This window comes from Gopherus evgoodei, chromosome 16 (genome assembly GCF_007399415.2).
Source record: "Gopherus evgoodei ecotype Sinaloan lineage chromosome 16, rGopEvg1_v1.p, whole genome shotgun sequence".
NCBI lineage: Eukaryota > Metazoa > Chordata > Testudines > Testudinidae > Gopherus > Gopherus evgoodei.
The window spans coordinates 852,408-864,895 of NC_044337.1; the positions used below are offsets into that span (position 1 = coordinate 852,408).

Here is a 12,488-nt window from a genome sequence, read left to right on the forward strand (position 1 = left end):
TTTATAATATGAACAACAAAATAATGACATTAAGTTCATGAAAAATATGGCAGCTTTCATTCCCTCAGAATAACCTTAAAATGGAACAGTACAGCAGTCAGAATTAAACTAAGAGCAGCTAGCACCAGATGCAGAATGAGAGAATTAGGAATATTCAGCCAATCCAGATCTGGCTGTTTGAATGGCACCTAGTGCTTTATAACATGATACTCTACGTAGAAATTTACACACACAATACACAATGTTACTGGTCCATTACAAAGGTTTTATCGGCTGATGTTGGGGTAGCTGCATAACTCACAAGCAGTGAAGGCACAAGTGAGTCAGGGAAGGCAGGGTTTCTTTATGCCTACCGTATCCCCACATACATTTTATATATGTCAAACACTGTAAAAGTGTTTGCAAGATTTTAGGTTTCTAAACTGATACGATTTTCAGGGCCTTTCACCTACAAAGGTAGGCTGCCGTAGATTATATACACCCAAACACGCAAGGCTGCAGTGGGTGAGGACAGTTGTAAATAATATATTGTAAAGACCTCTAAACAACATTAAAATAGTTTTCTGATATAACAATGAGGGAAGTGGAAAGTCTGATATCTCAGGTCCTTCCAGGGCTAGAACTGGGTGCTTGGCATCCTAGTGGAAAGTGAAGACCTGGTTCTATCCCCAATCAGTTGTGAGACATGGGCCCTTAACTATGCCCCTCCTCCAAGACTGAAGATTGCTGTGAAGGGCAGGATGAGCAGTTTAGAAGGAGAAATTTCAACCGGTTGTCTGGCAAATTGGATCCTTTAAACGGCAGCTGCTTCGAAACTGCTTGGAAATTCAGGCTGGTTGGGCAAGAAGGCATGGAGCTGATGTGGAGAGGGTAGGCTAGAACTGGGTGCACAAGGAGACTGGGACTGAGAGCCAGGGGATGGAGAGGAAAATGGAACCAAGAGCCAGTGAAAAAGCAGAGGGTGGGAAAGCTGAGAGCCAGTTGGATGGGTGGAACACTCAGATCACATGAAGACCACTAACTGTGGTAACCTATCATTTAAATCAGATTCTGTACCAAATGACTGGAGGATAGCTAATGTGACATCATTTTTTTTTTAAAAAGGCTCCAGAGGCAATCCTGGCAATTACAGGCTGGTCAGCCTAGCTTCAGTACCAGGCAAATTGGTTGAAACTATAGTAAAGAACAGAATGATCAGACACATAGATGAATACAATCTGTTGGAGAACAGTTACTATGGCTTTTATAAAGGGAAATCATGCCTCACCAACCTATTAGAATTCTTTGAGGGGCTCAACAAACGTGGAAAAGGATGATCCAGTGGATATAGTGTACTTGGACTTTCAGAAAGCCTTTGACAAAGTCCCTCATCAAAAGCTCTTACACAAAGTAAGCAGTCATGGGATAAGAGGGAAGGTCATCTCGTGGATCGGTAACTGATTAAAAATATAGGAAAAAACAGGTAGGAATAAATGGTAAATATAACCTCACAATATAAATATTACCTCACAACAGAGGAGTCTGTAACTGGGACCAGTGCTGTTCAACATATTCAGAAATGATCTGGAAAATGGGGTAAACAATGATGTGGCAAAATTTGCAGATGATACAAAATTACCCAAAATACTTAAGTCCAAAGCAGACTATGAAGAGTTACAAAGGGATCTCACAAAACTGGATGACTGGGCAACAAATGGCAGATTAAATTAAAAGTTTATAAAAGCAAAGTAATGCACATTAGAAAATATAATCCCAATTACACATACAAAATGATGGGGTCTAAATTAGCTGTTACCACTCAAGAAAGAGATCTTGGAGTCATTGTGGATAGTTCTCTGAAAACATCTGTTCAATGTGCAACAGCAGTCAAAAAAACTAACAGAAGGTTAGGAACCATTAGGAAAGGGATAAATAATAAGGCAGAAATGATCATCGTGCCTCTATACAAATCCATGGTACGCTTACATCTTGAATCCTATGCGCAGATCTGGTTGCCCCATCTCAAAAAATATATATTAGAATTGGAAAAGGCACAGAGGAGGGCAACAAAAATGATTAAGGGTATGGAACAGCTTTCATATGAGGAGAGATTAAAAAGACTGGGCCTTTTTAGCTTGGAAAAAAGACTAGGAGGGGATATGATAGAGGTCTATAAAATCTTGACTGGTGTGGAGAAAGTGAATAAGAAAGTGTTATTTACTCCTTCACATAACATAAGAACCAGGGCTCATCCAATTAAGTTAATAGGCAGCAGGTTTAAAACAAACAAAAGGAAGTACTTTTTCACAAAACACAGTCAACCTGTGGAACTTGTTGCCAGGGGATGTTATGAAGGCCAAAATCACAACAGAATTCAAAAAAGAATTAGGTAAGTTCATGGAGGATAGGTCCATCAATGGCTATTGCCCAGGATGGTCAGTGATGCAATCCCATGCTCTGAGTGTTCCTACCATCCACCAGAAGTTGGGAGTGGACAACAGGGGATGGATCACTTGATTGCCCAATCTGTTCATTCCTTCTGAAGCACCTGGCACTGGCCACTGCTGGAAGACAGTATACTGAGCTAGATGGACCATTGGTCTCACCCAGTATGGCCACTCTTATGTTCTTATTCCCTTCCAGCACACAACCTACTATCAGTTACTCCATTAGCTCAAGTGGCAGAGGTCTATGAGGTGGCTCTAGAGGTTCCAACCACACTGATGACACATGTGGGTGTCAATATGTCAAATACCATGTGACCATGTAATTACAGACCGTATCATGCATACATGCAAGGAGGCTGATTTAAGGTTGCACAAGCACTCCTTCATACATTCCAAGGCCAGAAAGGACCATTGTGATTAACTAGTCTGACTTTCTATAAAACACAGACCAGAGACCTGCCCCAAAATAATTCCTAGAGCAGATCTTTTAGAAAAATAGCCAGTCTTGATTTTTAAATGGTCAGCAGTGGAGAATCCACCACAATTCTTAGTAAGTTGTTCCATTGGTTAATTACCCTCACTGTTAAACACTTACACCTTATTTCCAGTCTGAATTCTAGTATTTCCTAACTTTGAGTCATGCCTGAACTTCAAACCTTTAAGAATGTTCTTGTAACAGTTTTCTGGGTATATCTGCACTTCACCCCTGTGACATGCTATGCTGCACGGCCTTGTGATACACTTCTTTCATCATGCACCTTCTATCACCTGCGATGTGCAAAGGGTGACTGGGCCAGCCTGTTTCTGAAGATACTGACAAGCCCCGAGCCAGCCACCCAGCTGTGCAGCCAGAATCTCCCCTGGGTGCGGAACCTATGGAGGCAGGAAGGGGCCTCTGGCCAGGACGGGAGGCTGACGGGCAATTTGCAGGAGGGGCAACGCCAAGGCAAGCAGCCGCTCCCCTCCCAGCTCAGGCCGCACAGCGGGGCCGGGAGGGGGAGCCCTCCCCCCCACTCGGTTTGTCACGGACACCCGTGGAGGGGGAGCCCCACGGGACCATGGCAACCTGCGCGGTGGTACAGCCAAGCCAGCCTCAAGGACCCGGGGCAACGCCGGGCGCCCCGGACAGCTACGGCCAGAGGCGGCGGCGGCGAGCTCCACAGGCAGCCCCCCCGGCACGGACCCCGGCCGGCTCCTCTCCTGCCCGATCTCGCTCCCCTACTCACCACTCTCCGCTGTCATCCCAGGGACTTCCGGGTGCCCCGCCCCCTCGGCGGCGGGGTCACATGACCTGACCTACCGCCACAGGAGAAGCCGGAGCGGCTTGGAACTGTGAGGGGTGGCGCGAGCCTCCCCGCGACCCGGAGCCATAGGGACCTGCAGCTACACGGGGAATTTGTTGTCGTGCGACCCGCCCATTCCTCGCTAGGAGCCGAAGGAGGAGCCAGGCCTGCTCTGAGGGAAGGGGAGAGACCTAGGCCCCGCTTGGCCTGCCCGGCTTGAGGGCCTTGCCCACAGATAACATGGCGGCTGGGCCTCTCCGTCCGTGGAGCTCTGTACCCACACCTGATACGGCCACTAAGCCTCGTTGCTGGGGCTCCGCCCACACCTAACATGGCGGCTCGCTCGCCTCTGGGCCCCTTGCCCACACACAACATGGCGGCTGAGTTTCCCCGCCCCCCTGGGCTCTTGCCCACAGCTAACATGGCGGCCAGGGTGTGGCTTGCATCTCTCTCGCGAGATCTCGGCTAGTATATGTTGCGCGATCGGAGGCCATTCCGGTCTCTTGCGCGCTGTTGTAGGCTGGGAGGGGAGGGGGAGCTGTCCGTGTCTCGCGCCCCGGATCCGGCTCGGGCCCGCCGCCGCCGCCATGCCGCCCAAGTTCGACCCCAACGAGATCAAAGTCGGTACGTCTGGGGCGGGGGTGGCGGCCCATAAGATGCCGGGCCGGGGTCCGCGAGACGCCGGGGAGCCGCTGTGCTGGGCGGGGCGGGGCGCGGCGCTCCCTGAGGTGGTTTCCGCTGACGGGGGGCGGCCTGGCGCGCTCTGCTTGGCCGGTGCCCGGCCCGGTCAGCCGCCTGCGGCAGCCGAGAAACCCTGGCGGCCGGGCCGGGGCGGGGCGGGGGCCGTGCAGCGGTGCGGCCGATCTCATCCCGCCTGGCCGGCCGGCCCGTGTCCCCTGCGCAGCTGCCGTCGGGCTGGGGCCACGTGGCTGGTCTCCGTGCGCAGCTCAGGCTGCACGTGCTGCCCCCGCCGGGCCCTCTGGGCTTGTCCCTGGGTACAGATGGCGATAGCCCAGCCTGGCGAGCGAGCGACCTCCAGCGGTGTGAGCTCACTGGCCTCTCTGCTCTGCTTTGACCTTAGTGTTCCTGAGATGCACCGGCGGGGAGGTCGGGGCCACTTCTGCGCTGGCACCTAAAATTGGCCCTTTGGGTTTGGTAAGTGGTGCTGGGAAAGATGTTACTATATGTAGCTCATGGGTTTAAAATGTACTTAACAAATGCTGCCAAAACTTTCTGTAACTGATGCCTGGATGGCTAATCTAGTAAAGGGGTATAATTAGGGTTGAATTACTTTAGTCTAAGGTAGAGATTTTTGACCCAATGTGACTGTCTAACCCCCCACTGCAGAATAGCCATGAGCTGAAATGTAAGTATGTAGGTATGACTCCTGATTGAGTCAGTTGCCTCTTTTACTGCAGGAATCCAGTGTACCCATTTCCCTTTTAGATAGGAACTCTGGTCACTGTCTTAGCAGTCTCTGTAAAGTGTGTGGCTACTCTCAGTGCATGAAACTTGCTCAACATAATAAAGACTTGGCTCTTCTAAAATGCTGTAGGGGTTGTCATAGACGTGAATTTGATATTTGTGACTGGGCAGAGAGCAAACTTGCAAGAAATTGAATTTAGCATTGTTTTTGTATAACTGGGCTATTGTATCTCTTTAGGTGTGGTGCGTGAACATGTTAGTGCACCTCCCTGTGTGAGGGGGCTGTGGTATTGAGATGGGTTTTTTGAGGGCGGGGGGAGAAGTGTGATGGGGAATGACTGAGGGTGGGAGTGGATTGGTGCAAATGGCCAGTAAGGACAGAGGGAAAGCTGTCTAATGTGTGTTCAGCAGTTCCTGATGCCACTTCTAGGTTTGTGGCTTGCTCTCCTGAGTCATTTCTTTCTCCATGAGATTGCAGAGATACACAAGAGGGTTTGTATTTGCCCACATCAGTGAATTTAGCTGTTTGGCAAGAGGGGAATCTTTCAAATACAGCAATAAAGATAATTTCAGGTACAGGGCATGAAGTGTACAATATAATGCAGGAGTTCAAACAAATGAGTGTGTTGGAAAATGTCACTCTGAAGAGAGTCAATTAAATGCTTGTTCTTGTCTTCAGTCTCCCAAAAAGGTTGGTGATGACATTGCCAAGGCAACAGGTGACTGGAAGGGGCTGAGGATCACCGTGAAACTCACTATCCAGAACAGGCAAGCTCAGGTACTAAATGCCAGAAGGGATGGCTTAGTGGTAGAAGCGCCAGGTTTGAAACACCTGGATTTGCTGGAACCACAAAGTCAATCCCGGCAGGGTCGACTCAGCCCTTCATCCTTTCGAGGTAGATAAAATGAGTTCCATGCAGTTTACTGTGTGGGGGTCTCCTGGACAAGACCTTAAAAACAAAAGTCCTTCCTAATCTCTGTAGGCTCTGAAGAGCTGAGGAGTATCCAAGGCCAGAACTGCCTCTGGCCCACCATCCAGAGGCAGCTGCATTTTAGTCTGTAATTCAGGGCTGTCTAGACTGACAGTGCTGTATGTTTCACTGTGCACAGAAATAGTGGAGTGTGTCTGAGTCAAGAGCAGGCATCAAACCAACTGCCAAGGTTAATAACAGAATGGAGAGAAACAAATGAGTTCGCCAGTCTGCCAGGGTTGGTATCATATTGGTCTTGGAACCATGACGACAACACTATTGAGAGAGTATTTCAGGTGTAACCTTTGACTGATATATACTGGAGGTGGGAGGTGGAGAGCAAGTTTTTATACCACTGGAACACTGTGCCAAGCAGAAATAGTCCAACTGTTCTTCAGTATACTTGTAGCCACCCGCCACCATGCCTGTCTTGTCCTGAAGTGACTGGTGTACTCCAGTGGTGAGCTGAGAGGAATCCCCAGCTTAGGAAGCAGGGCTATTCTGTTTGTGGAGAGCTCTGTGCCGAAAGGCTGGGAACATTGAGTCACATCTCTTTCCATAGAGAAGAATAGTAACAAGCATGTCCAGTACACACAGGTGGGAGGATGATCATAATTATTTTCTAGTAAATACAATGCATTTAGATTAATTACAGTTCTGTGTGAGTTGGAGGATGTGTTTTAGTTAGCTCTGTCTTGAGACTGACTAGTTCTGTCAAGGATTCTGGATTTGCTTTCTGACCTCAGTATCTCCTAAAGAAAACATGTGCCTCTTCCCCCTTTTTAGATTGAGGTTGTCCCTTCTGCCTCTGCCCTGATCATCAAAGCCCTCAAGGAGCCTCCTCGTGACAGGAAGAAGCAGAAGAACAGTAAGATTAATTTATAATATATGCAGATATATCTATCTCATAGAATTGGAAGGGACCCTGAAAGGTCATTGAGTCCAGCTTTCTACCTTCACTAGTCAGACCAAGTACTGATTTTTGCCCCAGATCCCTAAGTGGCCCCCTCAAGGATTGAACTTGCAACCCTGAGTTTAGCAGGCCAATGCCCAAACCACTGAGCTATCCGCCCCCCTGATTCCCTGCTTTGCTAACTTCCACTGGTCACTAGTGCTAAGTGGTGCATCCAGCCAGCCCAGATCTGGCTGGCTGTCAAACTTGCCTGCCTCCAGTTTACTCCTGCAAAATGGGAATATTTGCCAACCTTGTAGGGGATTGTGGGGCTTCATTAATGTTGTGAAGCACTTTGAGATTCCAATCTGAAAGGCACAGAAGTACAATCCAAATCTATCTGAAGGGAAAATTACTCCCTAGGATGCAGGGAATTGAAATGATCTGCCTGTGGATCATTGTACTTGTATGAACATCTCAGTGGTTTTCAAACTTTTGTATTGGTGACCCCTTTCACACAGCAAACCTCTTGGGTGCAACCCCCCAACAATTTAAAAACACTTCTATATTTAATGCTATTATAAATGCTGGAGCCAAAGCAGGGTTTGGAGCTGACTACTCATGACCCCTTGAAGTGTCATGCCATCCAGTTTGAGAACCACAGAACTAGCTGGAGGATGTCTTGTCTAACAATTTGGTAAAACAGCCACCTGCCACTGTACTTGTCTAGTATGAAGTGGCTGGTACAATCCAGTGATGAGCTGATAAAATACACCAGCTTAGGAAACAGGGTGATTCTCTCTGTAGGTAACTCTGTGCCAAAGTCTGGGAACACCAGATGATAAACCAAGACCTCATAAGAAATGAGTGTGCTGGTGTATTATCCCCATACCCTCTCCACTCCCAGGGCTGAGAAGTTGAACTGATTTGGTTAACACTCTTCAGGGGACTCACAGGTGATTTGATTTTGTTCACAGTTAAACACAGTGGCAGTGTCAGCTTTGATGAGATAGTAAACATCGCACGCCAGATGAGGCACAGGTCCTTGGCTCGGGAGCTCTCTGGTAAGAGCAGTATGCTGCTAGGGGGTTACTATTGTGGTGGCTACCATAGGCTGGTCCTGAGTGCCTGAACCAGCTCTGCCTTCTGCAGCCCATCTGAATTCAGAGACCCTCATCCTGCTTGTCCACCCACTAGCTGGCCTACAATGCAGCTCTGGGCTCCATGCCAGAAACTTCAGTCTCTGCTGTAGGTTTTCACTTACAATACTTCCTGGTGTGAAGAGGTAGATTCATGAGCGTTGGACAGTCAAGCTGGCAGAGGCAGAACATGTTTCTTCCCCCCATATTCCTGACCCTGTCACAGTGCAGTCTGTTCCCAAAGGGGACTAGCTGGTCCTCTGCTGACAGATACCTGGGCATTAGCTAGCTTCCTAAACTACAATATACATCCTCTTGAGTAGCTTGCATATCTGATTCAGTTTCTCAAGATACCTTAGTTTTAGAAGTTGGTCAGACCCATTTAGTGACAGGCCTGTCTTACTGAGATACATTCAGCCTAGTCAGCTGTGAAGGGGGATACTAAGGGAATGTGTGAATCTCCTTCAAGAAGGTCCTATGTACCTTCCTGTCAGTCCTGAAACATCAGTGACCTTTCTAGGTTATCTCCTGGGAATGTCAGTGCTCTGCACTCATGCAGGAGACCCATGTACCAGGACATGCTCATTATGCCCTCAGCTGTGAATCCTGCTAATGCACCTTGCAGACCTCTGGGGATGGAGGTTATGGCTTGTCTAGGTGGAAAATGGCATAGGGCAGTGGCCTTCAACCTGTCAGCCATCGATCTCTGATGATCCCCAGACTATGCCTAAGATTTCCAAAGGGGTCTGCACCCCCATTTGAATATCTTTTAGCGGTCACTGGACCCCAGGAGCATCCCATATAATACATGCCAAGCCTCCTTGCACCCATTCATCAAACACTTCAGCGTTTAACAGACTTCCACCGGGAGGGAGATGTGCTCAGCAACGAACATGCTGTTGTAAGTCACTGACTGCTGCTGCCAACAGACTACTACCAACCTGGCAGGGACACTCCTTTCCCCCCTCCCCCCATAAAGCTGAACTCAGACCAAGCCTGACTTGCTTTCAATGTCACACCACTGTATTGTGGGGTGGGGCTAAGATGCAGTCTCTCTGTTACAGGAACCATTAAGGAGATTCTAGGAACTGCTCAGTCTGTTGGCTGCAATATTGATGGCAGACATCCTCATGATGTCATCGATGACATCAACAGTGGCACAATAGAGTGCCCAGCTGTAAGTCTCAAACTTAGTTGAAATTCACTAGCATTGACTATGAACAAATATCTCTTTACTAATGGGAGTCTTGGTTTTTTTTCTTTTTTCAACAGAGCTAATACAGAAGCCAAGAACTCACAACACGAAAGTTAATTAAGATTTTTTGTAACAATTATGAAACCTCAATAAAACCTGCAGTTGTCTGAGAATGATCTGGTAGTTTAAATACAGAATCCAGGCTGTCATCTGAAGGTGCAAAATGTTGGAATCTAAACACATGGCTGGTTCCAGACAATCCGTATTATGCCACATCAAGATTACAGAATTTTTTCTGGTCACATAGTGAATTAATATTTACTAGCTACACTAACGGGTTGTACTCGACACCCCCTGCATTTTGGAATGGAGAAAATATGCTACAGAAATGTTACAAAGGTTAAAAATGGAGATTGCCTCTGCCTCTAATTCTAATGGAGACTATACCTCATGGTGTGGAACATAAAGTGCCACTGTACTCAGACTGGCATTGCTTAACTCCTAACTCCCTATCGCTCTTAAAATTTGCCATCATAAATATATGTACTGCTTGTCAGAAGTTACTTAGTCATATTTGCTATGATGCCAGCAGGTGGCTTATTCAGAATAGTAAATCTGCAAATCTTAACTTATGCTTGAGTGCTATGTGTATCTAGCAGCTAGAAGAGCATAAATAATACTGATATCTTTGCATGTGTAGGCTATGGAGAACTGCCATCATGGTTTAAAATGTAGTACAGCCTGCAGGCAAATTGTTCAGGTGGCTAGCTTAAGCACTAACTCGTTTAAATTATGAAGCTTTCATTCATGGTAGTGGTGAAACAGGATACAGCGTGATCCTGACATTATATAACGCTACCATCTTAAATGGAAAGCTATTCCTGAACACCCAGCCATGTTAAATATACTTAGATCAATCCGTTTTAATACAGGTAAAAAGTGAGTGCTCCCAAACTCAACGTGAGTGGCAGTGAAGACAGGCTCCCTCAGTCTTAGTGTTTAATAGGCACCTAGTCCAATTCAAATCTTCAATTTTCAAGGGTTTATTACTAGTAAATGTATGGTGAACGGCAGCATCCTCAATTTCTAACAGTGAAAGCTACCTATTACAGTACAGCTTTTTAGGTGTACTGGGCTTGTACTTCTGCCTCTGAATTAACAGGTTGTTTCAGATCAGAATCACAGTGTAGGGAGGTAACTTAGTAATAGAGTATAGGGCATAATGAATCTTAGGCTGTGTTAACTTTGTGAGCCTCTTTAAATGAACACACTACATTAGCTGCTGTCGAGCAGATGGAAATTGAGCAAAGTTACTGGTCTTTGCAGCTCCTGTTCAAAGAGTTGTGAAGGGCCCGGTTTCATGTCTCTTAGGTCTTCTGATGCCCTGGATGATAACACTTGGGGAGCTGGGCAAACGAGCTGTGTGCCCCTTCTCAACATCATATAATCCTGGTCCTGGTGTGTTCCCTGGAAGGAAGAGAATCCAGCAGCTAGTGCACTTTAAACTTGTGGATTATGTGCCCTTCTCTTGGTACTAGAAAGCTCCCTCTAGGAGTCTGTGCTCAGCATTTACCAGTGGCTTTCATAACAACGTGAAAACAGGATCTTAGTGCTGTGTCCATAGCATGTGAAATGCATCTTAGGAGTGTGAGGATTTCACCTACAGCTGTAACAACCAACTCCATAGCTGCTGCTGCCCTACTTGATGTGTCTGTCAGGGTTGTTTAGATGTATAGAGACCCAATTCAATTCAGATGCTGCAGCCTGCTTTGTTTTAATTTCAGTGTGTTCCAGTTACCAAGAGACCCTGGTGCAGAAGCCTACATGCTAGAATAAGTGAACCATCCCTTCAGTGGGAGAGTGCTAACTTAAACTAATGTTTGAAGAGCTAGATTTCCAGAGAGCTTAAAAGTAATTCTAGAGCTAGGCTGGGTAACTGCACATAGCAATAGCCAGATACATGAATGGCAGGAAGACAGTGACCAGATAGCAAATATGAAAAATCAGGATGGGGGAGGGGGTTATAGGAATCTATATAAGAAAAAAGACCCAAAAATCAGGTTATCTAGTTACCCTAGGCAGAAACACCAATGCACATTTTCTGTGATTTGTGCCCAGTGCACCAGTAATTTTACAATGGGCCATTCTCACTTACACTGGACAATGGCAGTTTCACCAGCACAGGATTTACTCCTAAAATATTTAGTCCATGTGTAAGAACCACATTCTGCACATGATTTTTGTCTTGCTGCTTCATCTCAGTATAACATCCACTCCTATTGGGGCAATCATACAGTCTGTCTGAACCAGGCTACAACTTGTAACTGAAAACAAGGCAGCCTGAGCTAGAACACTCCTCTCTCCATGGTGCGAAGGTCAGGGATATGTCTGGAAGTATTTACAATAGTGTGTGTGCAGTGCTATGCATCTAAATATGAACAATAGTCAACTGTCCAGCCTTTCGTGTTCAAAATGCTTTGCAGTTGTTACCTAGCATGTGCTACCTCACACCCCAGCTCACCTCGCCAGTTTACAAGGGGAAACTGAGCCAGAGAGCTCAAGTGACTTATCCAACCTGGCTGCTGAAGTGGTGTCAGCTGGGATTAGAACAGAGCAGTCCCTATTTCCATGTATCTCAGCTCCTCTTTCGGGAGAGAAATTCCTGTGTTCTGAGGTCAGATTTTCAAGGGCATGCTGAGCAATCCTAAAAACCTTGCTACTTGTTGAGGTGCCTAAATAGTAGCTAAACTCTTCTGACAATCTTGTAAATCTGAAACTTCTCTAGTCCAAATGCCACCAAGGCCAGATCTATATTTCACTTCAGCTACGATAGTAATGTGGGTGGGGGAAGTGATTTAAAAAAAAAAAACAACTGTCAAAAAGACCTAGTGCAGAAAAATTGGGTCATGACCCATAACTGGACTAAGCCAAAAATGCTTGTTTTGCTGTGGGTTCTTTTCCCATGTAGAATGGAACTGAATGTTTCCTAGTTTATACTGAGCTTTGACAAAATATGTGACCCCCAGGTTGGCTGCTGCTATCTGTTTTATCTTCATAAAGGTAAGTTCTGCTTGATCAGTTTCTGTCAGTGCCATTTCACTGTTACCAATGAGTGTGGAAATTATTAGTGTTCAGCTTGACACAACCTATTCCTATG

At 46.6% G+C, this 12,488-nt stretch overlaps 2 protein-coding genes and 2 non-coding genes across 11 annotated transcripts in view; 3 read left to right on the forward strand and 1 right to left on the reverse strand.

Annotated features, from left to right (window-relative positions):
• The window catches only part of LRSAM1 (leucine rich repeat and sterile alpha motif containing 1), a 51,531-nt gene extending 47,444 nt beyond the window's left edge, over positions 1-4,087 (reverse strand). For 2 of the 6 annotated variants that reach the window (XM_030535090.1, XM_030535089.1), the window contains exon 1: positions 3,653-4,087. The gene's annotated coding sequence lies outside the window, so the exon portion shown is untranslated. Of the gene's footprint in view, positions 1-1,505; positions 1,539-3,082; positions 3,101-3,184; positions 3,204-3,652 lie in introns of those variants that run through there. The other 4 variants (XM_030535091.1, XM_030535092.1, XM_030535088.1 and 1 more) reach the window with 4 other exon arrangements.
• A 119-nt stretch (positions 4,088-4,206) lies between these two features.
• On the forward strand, positions 4,207-9,504 carry RPL12 (ribosomal protein L12). 3 transcript variants are annotated; one of them, XM_030535096.1, is made up of 7 exons: positions 4,207-4,333; positions 4,791-4,864; positions 5,814-5,912; positions 6,892-6,973; positions 7,975-8,061; positions 9,201-9,313; positions 9,409-9,498. In XM_030535096.1, exons 1-7 carry the CDS (start codon positions 4,297-4,299, stop codon positions 9,412-9,414), a joined length of 498 nt encoding a protein of 165 aa, XP_030390956.1. In that variant the 5' UTR covers positions 4,207-4,296; the 3' UTR covers positions 9,415-9,498. The 3 variants fall into 3 exon arrangements, with proteins under 3 accessions (XP_030390956.1, XP_030390953.1, XP_030390954.1); XM_030535093.1 differs by lacking the exon at positions 9,201-9,313 and having other exon boundaries at positions 9,409-9,504; XM_030535094.1 differs by lacking the exon at positions 5,814-5,912.
• Positions 6,518-6,647, forward strand: LOC115636269. The gene has a single exon (XR_003996867.1). It is a non-coding gene; the product is annotated as a small nucleolar RNA SNORA65 (small nucleolar RNA).
• On the forward strand, positions 7,707-7,834 carry LOC115636270. Its single transcript, XR_003996868.1, has one exon. It is a non-coding gene; the product is annotated as a small nucleolar RNA SNORA65 (small nucleolar RNA).
• Positions 9,505-12,488: the final 2,984 nt, after the last annotated feature.

Bases quoted from the DNA above. Each gene is read 5' to 3' on its own strand.
- RPL12 (XM_030535096.1), top strand. From the start codon at position 4,297: ATGCCGCCCAAGTTCGACCCCAACGAGATCAAAGTCG. The intron at 4,334-4,790 runs GTACGTCTGGGG...CTTTGACCTTAG, and splicing joins CCCCAACGAGATCAAAGTCG to TGTTCCTGAGATGCACCGGC. The intron at 5,913-6,891 runs GTACTAAATGCC...CCCCCTTTTTAG, and splicing joins TCCAGAACAGGCAAGCTCAG to ATTGAGGTTGTCCCTTCTGC.